This window comes from Choloepus didactylus, chromosome 6 (genome assembly GCF_015220235.1).
Source record: "Choloepus didactylus isolate mChoDid1 chromosome 6, mChoDid1.pri, whole genome shotgun sequence".
Classification (NCBI taxonomy): Eukaryota; Metazoa; Chordata; class Mammalia; order Pilosa; family Megalonychidae; genus Choloepus; species Choloepus didactylus.
This window is the reverse complement of record NC_051312.1, coordinates 11,317,141-11,334,010: the sequence shown is the minus strand read 5'-3', so window position 1 is coordinate 11,334,010 and position 16,870 is coordinate 11,317,141. Positions and strand designations below refer to the sequence as shown.

Here is a 16,870-nt window from a genome sequence, read left to right as displayed (position 1 = left end):
CCAGCCAGTCACAGGGGAGACGCAAGGGCTGCAGTGAGGGTGCTTTTTATTAGGAGGCTCCTGGGGGACAGGGGCTGGGGGAAAGAACGGGGAGGCCCCACCAAGCTGCAGACTTCAGCGGCCTCTCAGAGCTGGGAGTGAGGTCCTGCCGGCCGGGGCGGGTCTGAGGGCAGAGCGGAGAGGTCAGAGGGCGCAGGGAGCTGTGGGCCGCCCCGGCCTCCCGAGCCTCCCTGCGTGGGGGTCGGCGTGGCGGGTGAGCCAGCGGGTGTGTTAGTGAGTGGGCAGACAGGGCCAGGCCCTGCTTACCGTCCTGGTCAGGGTGGGCAGCGCCCCGCCGTCAGGCTGGAAGGCAGAGGACAGTGAGGACCTGCCCCGAGGGTGGACTCGGGTGGGGACGGGAGAGAGGGGCGCGGCCGAGGGGCGCACCGCGGGGAGGGGGGCGCGGGCACGTACCTGCGGGGAAGTAGTGGGGAAGCCGTTGCCGGTAGATGTCTTCGTCCTTCTCCAGGAAGACGCAGATGATGAGCCGGTCCACCTGCGCCAGGGGCTGCTCAGCCTGCGCGGCTGCCACCCGCAGCCCTTCTTCACCTGCCCTGCCCTCGGCGCGCCCCTCGGCCCTCAGCTCAGCGCTCACACTGCACCCTTCACCGAAGGGGCTCGTGGGTGTGCGCCCCGCCATCTTATCGCCGCCGCCCGGGGCCCCGGGAGCAGAACACGAAACAGGCCCCAAGGAAAGCGAGGGGGCGCAGACAGCCGGCACTCCGCACCCTAGTTCCCCCGGCGCTGGCCCCGGACCCAGGCCCCACCTTGTCCTTGTGCTGCTCCAGCCACTCGCGCAGCGTCTCCAGCACCACCTCGGCCGCCGCCTCGTTGGGGTAGCCTGGGGGGGCGGGGCAGGGCGGGGCGGGAGTGAGTCTGCGCCCCCTCCTCGCCCCTTCGTCGCACCCTCACCGCGATCGGACCCGCCCGCCGCCGGGTCCCTCCGCCGGGAACCGCCCCGCTCGCCCCGCCCGCTGCGCGTCAGGCCCCGCCCGCTCCCCGGCCCGGCCCGCCCCTTTCCTGAGCCTGGCCCCACCCCTGCCGCTCCTGGCCCTTCCCCCTCTCCCAGGCCCCACTTACCAAACACGCCGGTGGAGATGCAGGGGAACGCCTGGGGCGGGTGGGCGAGAGGGGATGGGGGTGTCGTCACTCCCCGCCCCGCCTCCTGCCCGCCTCCTCCCCCGGGGCCGCCTCCCCCGACTCCCAGCCGCCCCCGCCGCGCCCTCACCGCCGAGCGGAGCCGGTGCTCCAGCAGCAGGTCGAGGCTGCTCAGGTAGCAGCTGCGGAGCTCGGCGGCCTGGCTGGCGCTCGGCTCACCGTGGGTGATGGGTCCCACCGTGTGGATGACGTCTGCGGAAGGCGACGAGGTCAGACCGGCCGGGGTCTCCACGCCGTCCTCGGCTCCTCCTCCCCCTGCCGGCCTGGGTTGGCACTGGAAAGGGCAAGACACCAGCCCTGCCCCAGCCCCCCGCCAAGCTCTGACACTCCTCCGGGGAAGGACCCCGCCCGAGTGTGGGCACACGGTGTGCCCTCGGGCCTGACACGTGCACACTTACCCGCATGCCCTCGGGGCGCACCTCCCATCCGTACGGACTCGGCTGGGACTTGGGGCGCGAGTGGGTGCGCGAAAGGCGCTGCCCGCTTACTTCTTCCCCTCTTTTCAGGTCCTCGCCCCTCCCCCAGCCTCTCCCCAACCCCCGCGAGCCTCCACTTCCTCCGACTCCACGGCCCCCCCAGCCTCCACTCCCCTCAAGCCTCCACTTCCCCACAGCCTCCACACCCTTCAACCTCCATGCCTCCCCCGGCCTCCAAGCCACTCGGCCCATCTGCTTCCTGGACTGTGCGAGCAGAGGCCGGTCCTGCCATTTAAGGTTAAGAAATGCCCCCGAGGAGGCTTCTAGCAGCTCCCCCGACGTGCCCAGGCCCCTGGATGCTGAGGGGCAGGGCGCTCCTGTCTGTGCCCTACGAGTGAGGGATGTCGGGGACTCACACTTGGCAGGCAGCCGGTAGCCACAGGTGATCTTGGCCTTGCCTGTCTCGCAGCTCTGCAGGGTCCGGCACTCGTCGGTGAGCAGGGGCCCGGCGGCCCGGTGGATGCAGCCGTCCACTGTGGGGGAGGGGAGTGAGCCAACGGGATCCCCGCGTCCCTAGGCGCGACTGATCCCATTTTACAGAGGAGAAGGCTGAGGCCCATGGACTGATGAGTCCCAACCCCGAGGGGTCCTCTGCCTGTGCTAGGACTTTCTGGGCACCGTCCCTTTCTCCTGTGCTCTCCAACCGCTCCCATGCTCCCGCCCCCCATTTGTTTCACGTTTGGGGAAACCGAGGGGCAGAGAGGGGCCGCACACAACCCAGGAGGGGAAGCGGCGCGGTGCGGCCGGCAGGGGGCGCGACTGGCCCACCTTGCTCCTTCCCGGCGGTGCTGCAGGCGCCGGGGCGGGGCTGGGCGCTCCCCAGGCGGGAACGGCTCCAGGGTGGGGAAGGCGGGTGCGCGGAGCCAGGGAGCGTCCGCCCGCACCGCGCTCACGGATCCCAGGGTCGATCTCCGCACGCCCCACTGGGCCCTCGCAAACTCTAGGACCCCCTTTACAGACGAGGAAACTGAAGCACCTGGTTCCAGGTGGCAGATCCCGGGCTCGAGCCTGGGTCAGCCAGCCCGTTCCCTGTGCCACGCGGGCAGGTGGACGCGGCCGCGGCGTCTGGGCCGCGCAGGTGTCTCGGGGCGCGGCCGCCCCTGCTCGTTAACGTGCCGCCTCGTTAGCGCATCCGGCTTAATTGGGGCCCGGCCTGGGTTTGTTTATCCGAAGGTGGCTCCGGGGCCTGGCGGGCTACCCTGGGGACCCCGGCGGAGATAAACAACTCGCGCGCGCGGGCGCGGGAGGTGCGGAGGAGCCCCGCCGCCCAGGCGGGAGAGGCCCCAGACAGGCCGGGGTTCGGGTTCAAGTTTGAGCCCTGCCCCTCCTCAGCTGCAGACCTTGGCAAGTCCTTTCCCCTCTGGAAAGTGGGGACAGTGACCCCTGCCCAGGGAAGGAGCTGGTATCCTGGCCAGAAAACATGGTCCATCTCCAGCTTGCTCCCCAGCTCCTATGGCACCGCAGGCCTGTGCCAGGAGCTCCTGGGGCACCCGGCTGGCTGCTCCGGCTGGCTGCTCCGTGCTCACAAAGCCAGGCAGCTGGAAAAGACCATCATTTCCCCATTTTACAGATGCGCAAACCTACCTCCCCTCTGGGTTACCAGCTGGACTACCCCCCCTTTTCTTCCCTGCTGTTTTCTCTCTTGCCCTGTGGGGCCCAATTAAACCTAATTTTGCAACTTCACTTGGAGCTGGCACCAGGCAATTTCCCAGAGCATGGAGGGGGGAGCTCTGGGAGAGAGGCTGGGGGGACCCTGGTGAGGGGCTTTGGGACTGGGCCCCTCCTGCCTCCTCCTCTCCTGAGCAAGGATAAGGGCAGCTGCAGCCCACGGGGAGGGCCCCTGAGCTGCGTGTCACACCTGCGTGTATGTCTGGGTGCACACAGCACCTGTGCAGGGGGTGGGCAGGTGACCACCCAGCCCTATGAGCAACAGCAGCTGTGGCGCTGGGCAGCCTGGGTTCAAATCCAGGGCATGCCACTTAAACTTTCTGGGCCTCAGTTGTCCGTCTGTGAAACGGGGCAATAGTAGCCCGCTAATAGGGACATTGGAAGGATTGAGTGAGTTTTCCTGTGAGTGAGATGCTGAGTGAAGGTGACTTGGGTGTTGGCTGTTGGTGACAGTGTGGGCAGGCATGGGGTGTGGAGAGCATGATGGGAGACACGTGTCCAGGTAGTATGAGCCCAAGATGCTCAGAGTGTGGGCGTGTGTGTGTGTGTACATCAGAGGTTTATGTCCAGGCAAGGTGTGTGCAGGGCACTTGGGGTGTGTGGGGGTGAGCACAGGGATGGATCTGAGCCTGCTGTCCTCGGGGGGCTGGGTGCAGCCACCTGGCAATGGTTGCTTGCCGGCTCCAGCCCTGCAGGTGAACTCGGACTGCTGAGGGGGCCTGGCGGAAGTGGAGTTGGGTGAGATCTGTGTTTCAGGGACTTAATGTTTCCTGCAAAAGTGGATGGGCCTGCAGCCAGGCCTTTGGGGCTGACCTGGGGGCATGGGGTGGGGGTGGATTCCTGCCAGCAGAGGCTTTGGGTTGGAGCCTCCCCCCATCAGTACCCAGAACCCGGCCAGGACCACGTGACTGCTCTGCAGTCCAGGCCTAGGAGGGCAGCACCCGACTGTCCCCCCACTTTATGCAGACACGAGAGATGGGTCTTGGGTACCATCCCTGCTGCACCCTCCCCAACAAGCCAAAGCCCAGCCTGGCCCCAGCATTCAGGGTCTTAGCAGCCTGGTCCCCTCCTGGCTGCCTGCCCTGTCCCTGTCCACACACGGGCTGAGTACCAGGGTTGTCCCCTGCTGTCCTTAGCTCAAAGGGCCGCCTTATCTCTCCCGACCTCTCCCTTACCTCTGACCTCTAGGTCCTGTCCTGGCTCTTACCTTGGGCTAAGCTGAGCCCTGGAGACCCTTCAAGGGAGCTGGCTCTCTCCCATCCAACCCCCCCCCACTGGACCCTGGGGCAGCTGCAAACCCTGCCCCCTGGGGCTGCCTACTGTGTGTAGGGGTGGGATGGATTGGGGGGGCAGGATTCATACCGATCTGACCCTTGGTTCCCTCTCCAGGCCCCTCAGCCATATCCAAACAAAGCTCAAACCTCCAACTCACCCCCCACCCCACCCCTGAGCCAGCAGAAAGCCTGGGGTCTTTCCTGGGGAGACTGAGGCCACAGGGGAGGTAGGGGCTTCCTCAGATAACTGTCCACCAAGTCAAGGCTGAAGCGTACCCCACCTGTGGCCAGAGGTCTCCCCTTAAGTCCCAACTGGCCCCTCCCTCCACCTCTGAGCTCCTCGGACCTGGCTCCTTGACAGCAGCCACTTACAGCTCTTTCACTGAGCAGCCCCAGTCCAGACAGCGATTTACACCGTTCTTATTTGATCTTCACAGCTCCCCCAGGAGGTCCTACTATTTTTCCTGCTTTATAAAGGAAGAAACTGAGGCCCAGAGAGGGTGAGTAGCTTGCCCAAGGTCACACAGCTGGAAGCCAGGAGGTTGGGCCCCGGAGCCCAGCCCTCTTATCCCATTGTTTTTCCCCTATGAATTGCCTTTTCATGTCCTTCATCCGTTTTTCCTTTGGGGTCTTAATACTTTCACCCCTGACGAGCTCAGCCTTTAATACACACCCTTACCATGTTTCAGGAGGCAACTTATATTCAGGGAAAGAACACCGCACTGGGATTCAGGAAATCCTGTTCCAGCCCCAAGGCTGCCTGGAGCAAGCCCTGTCCTCTCTAGGCCTCTGGACCCAAATCTATAAAAAGGGACTGACGGTCAGGGAGCTCCAAGATCAAGTGGCTGGGGCTACCCTTCCAAACTCCTGCTCTCCACTTTGGAGCAGCTCCACTTTTACCCACTGCTATATAGAAAGAAATTCCTAAGGACCTTCTATCTCTAATTGAAGCCGTTATTCTTGTCTCGACTTTCTTCACTGTTCAGGGTCCCCCCACACAGCTGCCTGCTCCTCTACCCAGCAGCCAGGCTACCACCCTGGACGCCCCTCTCCTGTTCTGTCTCCTTTGGGAGCCCCCTTCCTTGGGCTACCCCTCAGATGCTGATCCTGTCTGGGGGTCCCCCGGCTGCCCTGGCCTGGAGCCCTGAGGGAGCTCTGTCGGCCCCAGCTCAGGCCTCTTTTCCAGCCCTGAGCCAGAGAACGGGGCTGCGGGCAGCCTCTGACCCTTCACCTCAGAACTCTGCCCTCTGGCCTGGTCCGGGCCTCACCACCTCTGCCTGGGACACCCTGACACGGCCATGGTGCCCCTGCCCTCTGGCCCCAGCGTGGACTGAGCCGACGCACCCCGGCCTCCACAGGTCCGGCCTCAGCCCTCACGGGGGTCTCCAGCTCAGGAGACCCCAGGGCTTCCATCTCCTCCCTGCGGAAGCCCCCTCTGGAAATCCCACTGTGCTGAGCCTCACTTCCTCCTCAGACATTTTGAGGGCCCTGGGCAAATCCAGGGGTGGGGGGCGGCTGCAGCCCAGCAGGCGCCTATGGGGCCATCTCTCCAAAGGGCTTAGGATGTGTTGGCCGCTATTTAGGGTGCTGTAATATTCATGAAGGGAAGATTAGATATTTAAATTTATTCAGCAATAAATGCGTCTCAGTGGGGGAGCATTCCTCATGCTAAACAAACAAGCAAGCAGGGGCTAATTAATTATTTACAGGAGCACAAGGAGGCCTGTGGCCTAGGGGGAGAATGGGCAGCCCCGCTCCCAGTCCTCCCCCAGCCTCCACCGTCCCAAGGGGCTGGCCCCCTGGGCGACCCCTTCCGGGCTTCTTTTCCCAGGAATCTCAGCCAAGGCTCTGATGGCTTTGGTCAAGTCGCTTAACCTCTCTGAGCCTCAGAAGCAGACTCAAAGGTTGAGGGAAGGGCTGAGATATTCTGGAGGGTAGTGGTGGGGGGCACTCGACAGTGGAAATGGGGGTGGCCATTGTCATCCTCATTGTTACTGTCTTGTCATCTCTTTGTCACCCCTCCCCCCCCACGCTCCCAAACTCCACCTCCAGTATCTGTTTTAAAGTGGAGGTGACCGAAGCCTGGAGAGCTCGTCCAAGGTCACAGAGCCAGTTAGAGGAAGAACAGAAAGATCTGTATCACTAACCCCCATTTTACAGTAGAGACAAAGGCTCAGAGAGGCAAAGCCACTTTCTCAAAATCACACAGCATGGCGGGAGCTGCAAGGCCCTGCCTGGGCAGCTCCCGCTCCCTTCTCTGACTTTCCTGGGCTCCGGTGGCCCCCTGAGCAGGGCAGGGGCCGGGCTGGGAGGCTTCCACCTGCCAAGTGAATGTGTCAGCCGCCTCCTGCCGTGCTCCCCACATGCCCTCTCTGACTCAACTTCCTGCCTCTGGAATGAGCTCCCCAGGAGACACACCAAGTCCCCTGCCAGCTCCTCAGCCCCTCGCCGGTCACCTTCACTTTTCAGTGCCTCAGTTGCCTCATCTGTACAATGGGGTCAGTAATGGTGACCCTTCCTTGCTTATCAGGGGCGTTCTGTGAGAGACGGTAGCAAAGTGCCCTGTGCTTGATCACATCCTCACCCCCTTTTACAGATGGGGAGACTGAGGCTCAGCCACTGGCTTTGTAGGTAGAAGACCCTGCCCCCCGCCATGCTCGTAGGGGCCCCCTTTACCTGAGAGACCCACTACCTGAGAGATGTCATGCAGAAAGCCCTGAGCAGGACTCCTGGCCCGGGACCCTCGCCCACTGGGCTGGACAGAAAAAAGGGAGCAGGTCCTTCGGGTGGGGGGAGTGGGTGTGAGGGGGCAGAGCAGTGAGTACAAGGCCCCCAGGGGCTGAGGCAGGGGCTGTGTCTCCGGATCTCCCAGACATCTTGCCAGGGCCACTGAGGTCCTCACCAGGAGCCGGCACCCACCCCAGGACAGCCCATCCAGCCATGTGGAGAGGTTTCTAGAGCAGTCACCCCAGCTCAGCCAGCCAGCAGTCCCGGTGCCTCTCTCAGGAGGGCTACAAAATACCAAAGTCCAGGCCCCACTGGACAGATGGGAAACTGAGTCCCGAGGAGGCTGCCAGGCGGGTCGGGGGCAGATGCCTGAGCTGTTTGCATCCCGAGGCCCTGACCCTCCAGAGGGCAGGTTCCTCCCACAAAGCCTCAACAAATGACCCACCCCAGGGTCCTTCCTCCCCCTTCTCTTCCCACCTGCCCCACGTTCTCTACCTTTGGCCTCGATCCACCTCCCAGGCCCTGGCGGGGACTTGGAAGCCAAGAACCCGTTGCCTCTGCCCACATGCTCTGGTCACTTGTTCAATCAACAAACATGCGCCAGGCCCCTGCTTTGTGCCAGGCTCAGGCTCGACCCACTAGGGGGATACTGAGCCCACCCTCGCCAGGCCCAATCCTTGCAGGGCCCAGGCAGGTGGGCGCCCCAGGGAGAAGATGGATGGACGCCAGCTCTGCGGTGTGATCTGAAATTCATCATGGGGTGAGATCAGCTCCTTAAATGGGGATTTGAAAACATTAGGGCTTCATTATGTACACAACGGCGGTGCCTCGTTCATCATGCAAAAATCACTCCTGTTATTAAAAATCCCCACAGCAGCTGCATGCAGGGGCTTGGTGGCATCTTGCCCACAGGGGGTGGGGTGCGGGCCCCACAGGCCTACCAGGCCCAGGCTGCAGGGAGGCCCGAGTCCCATCACCCTGCTTAGCTGGTAGGCCGTCTGGGGCAGGGAGGGAGGACAGTTCAGCTCTGGCATCTTGGTGACTCAGTTTCTCATTTATGAGATGGAGATGCTAACGGCCCAGTCCACGCAGCACGGTGGGGAGGGACTGTGCAGTAGGGCAGGAAGGGGTCAGCCAGGCCCAGCTGCAGACACCTGGACGCGATCGGCACCAGCCGCAGCAGCAGGGCCTGGGAGTGGGGGCAGGAAGAGCATGTCTTGCCCCTGCTCCCATGGCTCCCACAAGTCCATGAAGGAAAATCCTCAATTCCAAGCAAGATCTTCAGGGACCCTCTGGGGCTTGCTCCGGCACCCCGCCCTTAGATTAGTTTCCCGCCTCCTGCTCTCCTCACGCACACTTTCAACCATCGTGTTTTGGGCTGTGCCAGGGCTGAGACCCCAGCAGCTGCGGCTTCCACATCAGGGCAGGCGGTGAAATGGGAGAAGGAGGGGGGGGAAAAGCCAGGAGGGCTTCCTGGAGGAGGCAGCATTTGAGCAGAGCCCTGAGTGGTGAGGCAAACCTGGCTGCAGGAAGATGGGGGGGGGGGTTCCAGGCAGAGGGCTCCGCCAGGGCAGAAGGCCTGTGGTCGGAGAGGGCTCGGCATCCCAGGGGAGCAGGAAGCCAGTGGGTACGGGCAGGGAGGCGGCAGGTGAGGGGCTGCATGCCGTAGGACCTGCTGGGCAACTGCCAGGAATCGGAATTTATTCTATTGCAGCAGGAAGGAATCTTCGGGGGGCTTTGAGCGGGGAGGCCAGGGTCAGCGATGTCCTCTGGGACCCACACCCATGCTGGCCCTTCTGCCCCGCTCCTGCCAAAGCCCCAACCCCCACCCCACACCTTGTCTGGCTGCTCCAGGTCAGGGTGTCCCGTCCGCCCACCGTGGACTGATGACTCCCAATTCCGAGGGGACCCCTGGCTGTGCTAGGACTGTCTGCCCTGACCACCCAGTGGATGCTCAAGACTCATCTGCAGCCTGGCTGGGCGAGCTCCCTGGGGCCCACCCGCCTCCTGCAAGCCTCCTGGGGCCCCAGAGGCCACATCAGCTGCCACTGTGCCAGGCCACGGCCCGAGCGGAGCCTTTTCCTGGGGGCCATGGGGAGCAAGTGCAGCTCAGCAGCAGATGGGCAGTGGGCTGGGCAGGGCGAGTGGGGAGGCCAGCGAACCAGGGAGAAGTCGAGACCTGGACACTCAGGGCCTCTGCTAACCCTCTGGGGCCTGCCTGTGAGCAGAGGAGAGCAAGTGAGCGAGCCAGGGAGACAGAGACAGAGAGAATGAGCACGAGAGAGGGGAGAGAGCGAGAAATCGGGAAACAGAGAGACAGAAGAGACAGAGCCCAAAAGAGAGAGAACTGGAGAAATGAGGGGGAGGCAGCCAGGGAAAAACAGAGAGAGGGCGAGTGAGAGAGATGGACAGAGAGTGATGGAGAGCGGGCGGGAGGCAGAAAGAGACGGGGAGAGCGAGAGAAAGAAAGAGGGACTGAGAGGGGGAGAGGGAGAGAGACGGAGGAGAGGAAAGAGGCCGCGGCCACCCCCTGGGTCTTGGCAGTGTGCGAGTGGGGGAGAGGGTGGGCCCTGGGCAGGAACAACCGCGGCCCGTGGCAGGTTCCACACCTGGTGGAGGGGCCTGGAGTAGAGACGCTGGGGCCATCAGCCCACAGACAGGGATTCACTGGGCATTGAGGACAGAGCAGTGGACAGACAGACGCCCGGTGCATGCCGTTAGGGGGCTAGCCTATGGGGGAGGCGGCCGGCACTTAGCAGCACGAAGGGGTGCCTGATCATAAAGGTGACGGAACGCCAGCTGCATCCCCAGCGCCGGGGACCGTGCCGGGCAGCAGAAGGAGGCAGCCCAGGCAGGAGGCCAGCGGAGCCCTCCGAGCACAGGAGCGGCACGTGCAAAGGCCCCGAGCCTGGAGGGGGTTTCAAGGGAAACTGAGTCACCTACGGAGCAGCTCCGGGCCTCTCCATCCAGCTGCTCGGTGAGACACCTGGGACACCGGGACACACACGTGAACTTGCAGCACAGGCACAGAGCAGGGGTGTGCAGACGCCGAGGGGGTGGGGGGCAGGGTGGCTGCACCCCCACAGGCACGCGCTGGCTCCTGAAGGATCGGGTGGGGCTGCTGACCTCCAGGGGGTGCCCGGCAGGGTGCTGGCATGCGGGGGTCAGGCAGTGAGTGTGCGTATGTGTGTGGGGTGGGTTGCATCCTGCCCTGTCCCCCTGCCAGGACCTGCCTGACCCCAGCCCACCCTCCCAGGGGCTGGGCAGGCCGGGACAGAGATGGCAGCTGTGCAGGCTGAGGAAGGAGGCCCTGAATTTATCCGTCACTAAAGCTTGGCCATGGCAGGCGCCGTCATGATTTAGATGAATAATTGAAATGCTCCGATACATTTATTATCCCTTTAGTGCAAAAGTGGCAGAGAAAGACGAGGGGTAATTGAAAAAGAGCACACAAATCTCTGCGAGAAAGCCGGCTCCTTATCACCGAGTAAACATTTCAGTCCTAATAAACAGGAGAGACGCGTGTCAGGGCCCTCGATTCCCTTCCTGATTTAGGGCCTGCCTCCCTTACTATACAATAGAAGAGCATCGTGTTTTCTTTTTTGTTTTATGCTTTTAATTTTTATTGAGCCAGTAAAAGGCTCTCAGGAGGGAGGCTGGAGTGCAGGAGTGGGCCTGGCAGGGAGGCTAGGTGGCTGCCCCAGCCCCATCAGGCATCCCCACTGCAGACTTCTGCTTAGCAGGCCTCTTGCTCCTTCTGTACCTGGCAAACTCCTACTCAGCCTTCAGGGCCCAAGTGAAATATCCCCTCTGCTGGGAAACCTCCTTCCAAACTAGAGCTCCTTGAGAATAGAGCTGAGTCCTGAGTCGCAGCACCTGGCACAGAGGCCCCCCCACTGAGAGAAAGCTCAGGAAGGAATGGGGTACAGTCCTTCCCTGAGACTCACTGGGTTGCCAGCACCACCTAAGCTTGAACTCAGGGCCCAGCAGGGCCGAATTCCAGAGTGAAGCAGGCTCAGGGGACCGTTTGGGTTCAGCTCCTTCAATCCAGCAGGCCTGGGCAGCCCTTGGCTGAGTTTGGGGGTGTCTGGTGGACTTCCTTCCTGCTCCCCAGAGCCCTCTCTCACTCGGCACCACCACCCGCTTGCTGTACAGAAGCCCAGTCCGTAGGCCAGGCCCTGGGTCCCCCTTCTGCGCCAATGGCTGCCTCGGCCCCCTCCTCTTGTGGGCTGGTTTATTGCCTGCTGTCCCCTCCATCGGACTGGAAGGTAAGCCTGCAGGCAGGGCTGTGAGAGCCGCGTCCCCGGCTCCCAGGGAAGGGCCCAGCTCCCAGATGATGCAACATATCTGCTACACAAACGTCAGCTGAGCGTTCACCACCTAGCAGGGTGTGTTCTAGGGTCTCGGAATGCTCTAGAACCCTGCCCTGGGGTAGAGTACATTCCAGTGCAGGGGGAGGCAGGCAACAAACCACCAACATAAAAGACAGGTTTATGAAATGGGGACAAGTGCTCTGGCAAAAGCAACAGAGCAGGGTGAGGGGGTCAGGATGGTGGGCTCCGGGGGATGGGCTGTCGCAGTTTTAAATGTAGTGGCGGGGGGTCCGACGGGGGTCAGTTCTTGTTAAATGCATGGGTGGGTGGGTGGGAGGTGCAGGGTGGGTGGAGGCCTGAACCCCTGTGGGTTGGACCACGAGAGGAGGGAGGGCCCTCAATGGACCCCATGGTAAGATTGGGGTCTCTCTGGGCAGAGGCTGGTGGGCCCCCGGTCCCCCCAATCCCAGGCTACTCCTGCCTGTGCCCCCCCTTCAGGCAGGCCAGGGGGTTAAGGCTGGGATGGGTCAGGGGGTGACGGACCCCCAGGCGGTGCCCGGCCCCCTTGCCAGCCCAGCCTCACCCCCACCGCGGCCCCCTCCCCGCCGCCTCCACCTTGTTCCAATCACATTAGCAGAGTGACAGCCCCAGAGAGCGCTTGCAGCGGCTCCATAAATCTCGGCCGGCGTTAAAAGGCTGGACTGCGGGGCCACTTCCTCCCGGTCCCAGCCCCACCCCACCCGTCTCCGCCGCCAGCCAGGCCGCCAGGCCTGCTCCAGCCTCCTTCCCACCCCAGAGCTGTGGCGAGGGGAGCAGAGGGCTCCTTGCTGCGCCCCCACCCCGAATCTGGCCACGGCAGGCACCCTTTGACCTCCCAATGTGAGGTCACCAGGCCATCTATGCGGTCACCCCCCACCCCTGCCTTGCCTAAAACCTTGGTGGCACCGGCCGCCCCCAGGGGGTAAGGCTAACCCACCTTAACCCGTAGTTCATTCGTTCATTCATTCATTAAATATTTATTGAGCACCTACTGTATGCACCAAACCCAGTTCCAGGTGCTGGGGATACAGTCTTGCCCTCGGGGAGTTTACATTCTCAGGGGGGAGACCAGCAAGAAACAATGAATGTAATAAGCAAGCAGACTATGCAGCCTGTTAGAAGCAGAGAGGGGCTCTGGAGAAAAGAAAAAGCAAAGCAAGGAGGCAGGATGGGCCATGCGGGGGGGCAGAGCATGGGTGGGCGTTTGCAAATTCAAGGAGGGGGACAGGGAGGGCCTCGCTGAGAAGGTGGCATTCCGGCAAAGTCTTGTAGGAGATGCAGGGAGTAGCCACGTGGATATCTGGAGAAAGAGCTTTCCAGGCAGAGGGGCGAGTCCGTGCAAAGGCCCTGAGGCAGGAGTGCACCTGGGCTGTTCCAGGAACCCCAGGGAGGCCCATGTGGCTGGGAGCAGAGTGGGGGCCCATGTCTCAGAGCTGGCTGGGGGGCTAGGGAGCTCGGTGAGAACCTTGGTCTTGGCCCTGAGTGAGGTGGGAGCCCTGGCGGGCTGTTGGGCAGAAGAGGGCCTGGGACCTGACTTGGGGTTTTAAAAGATGCACACCTTTTTGTGATCCTTTGTCTTCCGGAACTGAATGGCTAAACATCCAGCTCCTTGCTGTGGTCCTTGAGGCTCCTGCTGGTCCTCTGAGCTTCCCCAAAAGCCCCCTGCTCCCCACACCTCCACACCTTCCTCCACGCTGTTCCTTTACCAGGGACACCCTTCCCGGCGCTCCTCACTGGGGAGGCCCCACCTCCTTCCGGAAGCCTTCCTGATGCCCGAGCCTGGGACACGTGTTGCTGGCTGAGCTCCCACAGCGTCTGGGCACCCCAGTCACGGCACGGGGTCCCCGGCCCACCCTGCCCATTGCATCATCTGGACTGTGAGCTCTGGCGGGGCAGGGGCTCACCCTGTGCTGGAAGCCTCTGTCTCGGTGCTCAGCCCAGAGCTCAGCACACAGTAGCTGCCCAGTCCATGCCGGTGAACGGAAGGGGTGGCTGAGAGCAGAGCATGCAGGGGTCAAATCAGCAGGGGCCCCGGGAGCTCCAAAAGGAAGGGCTTCAGGTACCCCAAGGGGCCTGGATGGACCTATCTGTGTGCTCACAGTCAAGGGAAGGAACCCCGGGGGTCCCAGTCCCCAGCACAGCCTTCCCCTCATCCCACGAGGACCCCAGGGGAGCTGTGACCTCCACAGGGATGGCTGGAGGAGAAGGGGGGGGATGGAGGGAAAACATCTCCAGCCACAAACAGCCCCCTCTCCCTGCATCCTGGCTGGTCACTGACAGCTCTTAACGCTGCTTTTATTTATTCCTGACCTTCGCTGCCCCTTTTATTTTTCCCCCTTTTAAAACCTGGCCTGGGTTCCGCCACTGCTGCCGTAAACACAGCCCCCGGGATTTATCCAGCGGCACATTAACCCCTGCCCCCTGGCTCACCAATCATCCTACTGTCTGCACCGAGAGCGGGTGGCCTGGCCGGCTGGGGGGCTGGGGGCGAGGGGGGCGAGGGCTGGGCAGGTTGGCTGGGGGCGGCAGGTGCTGGGGGCATAGGGGCTCCCACCGGCTGCAGGGCCACCCTGAGAGAGGGCAGGACTGAGACGATAATTACACCCTCACAGATGGGGAAACTGAGGCCCAGGAGGCACGGGCCTTCCCAGGGTCAGGGGTTGGGGGGAGCATCAGGGGCAGGGCTGGGCCATTCCCACCACACCTGCGGCCTCCCAGCCCCAAGCCCAGGTCTGTTTACACCTCACATGCCCCCCACCCCATTACAGGCCAGGAGACCCGCTTTCAGAGGTTCACAGGGGTGGGGACTTGGCCAGGGCAAAGTGATAACAGACAGGTGAAGGTGAGAGGCTGGGAGGGAGGAAGCTACAGGGGGAGGCAGGTGGGTAGCCGCTGGGCACACAGGCTGAGGAGGGCAGGAGGCGAACAGCGGGCGTGGAAGGAGGCACAGAGAGGAGGAGAGACACCCCCAAACCCCTATGCCCCACCCCCCACCCCGAGACAAAAGGAGGGGTCTACTCACCACCGCCGCCTCCAAGCAGGGAGCTGTTGGCTGCAGGAGAGAGAGACAGGGGCAGTCAGTGAGGGGTGGCTTGGGGGTCTGGTGGGGGGGGCAGTGGATTTGGGGATTGGAGGTGTCAGCCTGAGTTGGGGGACCAGGTCCCCGGGGCCTCCAAACTCTGAGCCCAGGGTCTCTGGGCCCCCGGGGGCAGGGGCTGAGAATGGGGGCAGTGGAGGAGGGGCTGGGAGGTGCTTTCCCATGGCAGCTCCTAATGGGCCTGGGGTTTGTGGGGTGACCTGGGAGGTCAGGGGTCACATGACCACACTCGTCCTCTCCTTCATTCATTCTTTCAACTCAGCTCCTGGCCCACGGGCTCCCGGGCTACAGCCGACACTGAATGGTTCCACACTGCCCAGGAAAGGAGCAGGGGCCACGTGGGCAGGAGCCAGGGCTGGGGGTGCCTGTCGGGCGAGAACCAGTGGTGCTGTGAGGGGCTGCGAGCACTGGGCCCGGAATCAGGCAAAAGCCGGGTCCCACAGATGGGACACTCGGGCCACCTCCCTCCGTGCCTCAGTTTCCCCTTATGGAAAATGGGGAACACAAGAGCCCTGCCTCGTAGGGAAGAGGTTAAGGGAGGTTAAGGGAGAGGCCCCGGCTCTGGCCCAGGCCACAGGAAGGGCTCGGACCTCTGGCCCCCTCCCCAGGCTGGAGGCAGCGATGCTAGGCAGAGCCAGACTGACTGCCGTGGGGCTTGACAGCTCCGAGCCGCCCCGTGCATCTCGCTCCGCCTGGCCGGCTGCCCGTCCCGCCTCCTCATGGGCACGGATGTGGGACAAAGCAAGGTTGGCAGCTCCGCTCCTCACCCCCCAGCAAATCCCAGGCCCCCTCACCAGCCTGGGCCCCAGCTTCTGGCCAGCAAAGAGCAGCAGGGTCCTGGGCAGGTGCAGACCCCAGGCCCAGGGGAGGCCCCCCGGCCCTTGAGTCCTGTCTCCCCACCCCACCTTCCCAGGGCCGGCTGCAGCCCCCGGGATGAGCGAGGGGGCACGGGGCGCAGCGCCTGGGCCGGGCTGGGGGCCAGTTCCGCGCAGCCAGACGGCGGACCCAGGCACGGTGCGGACGCCGTGGACCCTGCTAAGTGGTGTCGGCGGCTCCGGGCGGCTGGGCTCCCGCAGCTGACAGCTCCTCGCTTGGGGAATAATTAATTCCACAGCCCGAAAACCCAGGGCTGCAAGTTGCCACGTTACTTGCGAGATTAAATACAAGCAGCTAATTAAGATGGAGAGGTGCGGGGCGGCTGCGTGCTCCCCGAGCAGGGCTGGGGGGCTGCGGGGAATGTGGGGGGCGGGGGGGTGGGAGGCCGGCTGAGCAGAGCCCCAGGGAGATGGCCACAGTGGGAGACACCCCAGCAGATGTGGGGAGCCCCGAGGTCCACCCGGGGCAGCTGGAGGGCTGGGTCCCCAAAGGCTCGGGATGGATAAGGCCTGGGCCCCCCAGGAACACACATTTCCACTGACTGAGCGGGGCCTATTTGTCAGACTTGCTGGGGGCCTCGCACAAACGATCCTGTTTATTATCAACAACTTAGCCGGTGTGTGTGTGTGCATGTGTGTGTGTGCGTGTGTGCATGCCGTTGTTCCCATTTTACAGAGGAGGAAACAGAGGTGCAGGGATGTTGAGCGGACTAGGAACTGGCTCTGACTCCAAAGCCAGACCATGCAGCAGGCCGACCTCAGGGCAGACTGCGAGAGTGACTGTCATGGGACCCCTGCCTCCTCCCAGCCAGGGACAGAGGACACGGAAGGCCCCTCAGCTGCCATCTTACCCCCCACCCCACTCCGGCCCCAGCAGGTGTCAGCCAGGTTGGGACTGGGCGTCAGGTCAGCCTTGCCCCGGGGCATCTCAGGTGGGGCCGGGGTCGGTCCTGGCGGCTGTCGGAAGCTGCCCTCGGCGGCTCTTCCCCACCGCCCCCCTCACCTCTTTCTCTTAATTAACACCGGCCTCAAACGAGCTGGCTCCGGCTCAGAGGGCGCCGTGCCAAATGGGTTGGCGGCGAGCCTGGAAGGGGAGGGCAGGGGAGGGGGTGCAGACCTGCCGTTCTGCAGCCCCTTGTCGGAAGGAGATGCCAGCCCCCCGCCTGCCCAGCACACCCAAACCCCACTGCATGCGGCTCTACCT

The 16,870-nt window shown here is 63.3% G+C and overlaps 1 protein-coding gene across 3 annotated transcripts in view; it reads right to left on the bottom strand.

Moving 5' to 3' along the window:
* Positions 1-15: 15 nt before the first annotated feature.
* The window catches only part of MACROD1 (mono-ADP ribosylhydrolase 1), a 147,550-nt gene continuing 130,695 nt past the window's right edge, over positions 16-16,870 (bottom strand). Inside the window, exons 4-11 of one of the 3 annotated variants that reach the window (XM_037838177.1) lie at positions 14,717-14,746; positions 2,030-2,146; positions 1,268-1,389; positions 1,120-1,150; positions 807-880; positions 454-535; positions 307-342; positions 16-163 (exon numbers count right to left, since the gene is read on the bottom strand). In XM_037838177.1, the coding sequence (XP_037694105.1) occupies positions 338-342; positions 454-535; positions 807-880; positions 1,120-1,150; positions 1,268-1,389; positions 2,030-2,146; positions 14,717-14,746 (461 nt within the window). In that variant the 3' untranslated portion in view covers positions 16-163; positions 307-337. The remainder of the gene's footprint in view (positions 164-306; positions 343-453; positions 536-806; positions 881-1,119; positions 1,151-1,267; positions 1,390-2,029; positions 2,147-14,716; positions 14,747-16,870) is intronic. The other 2 variants (XM_037838175.1, XM_037838176.1) reach the window with 2 other exon arrangements.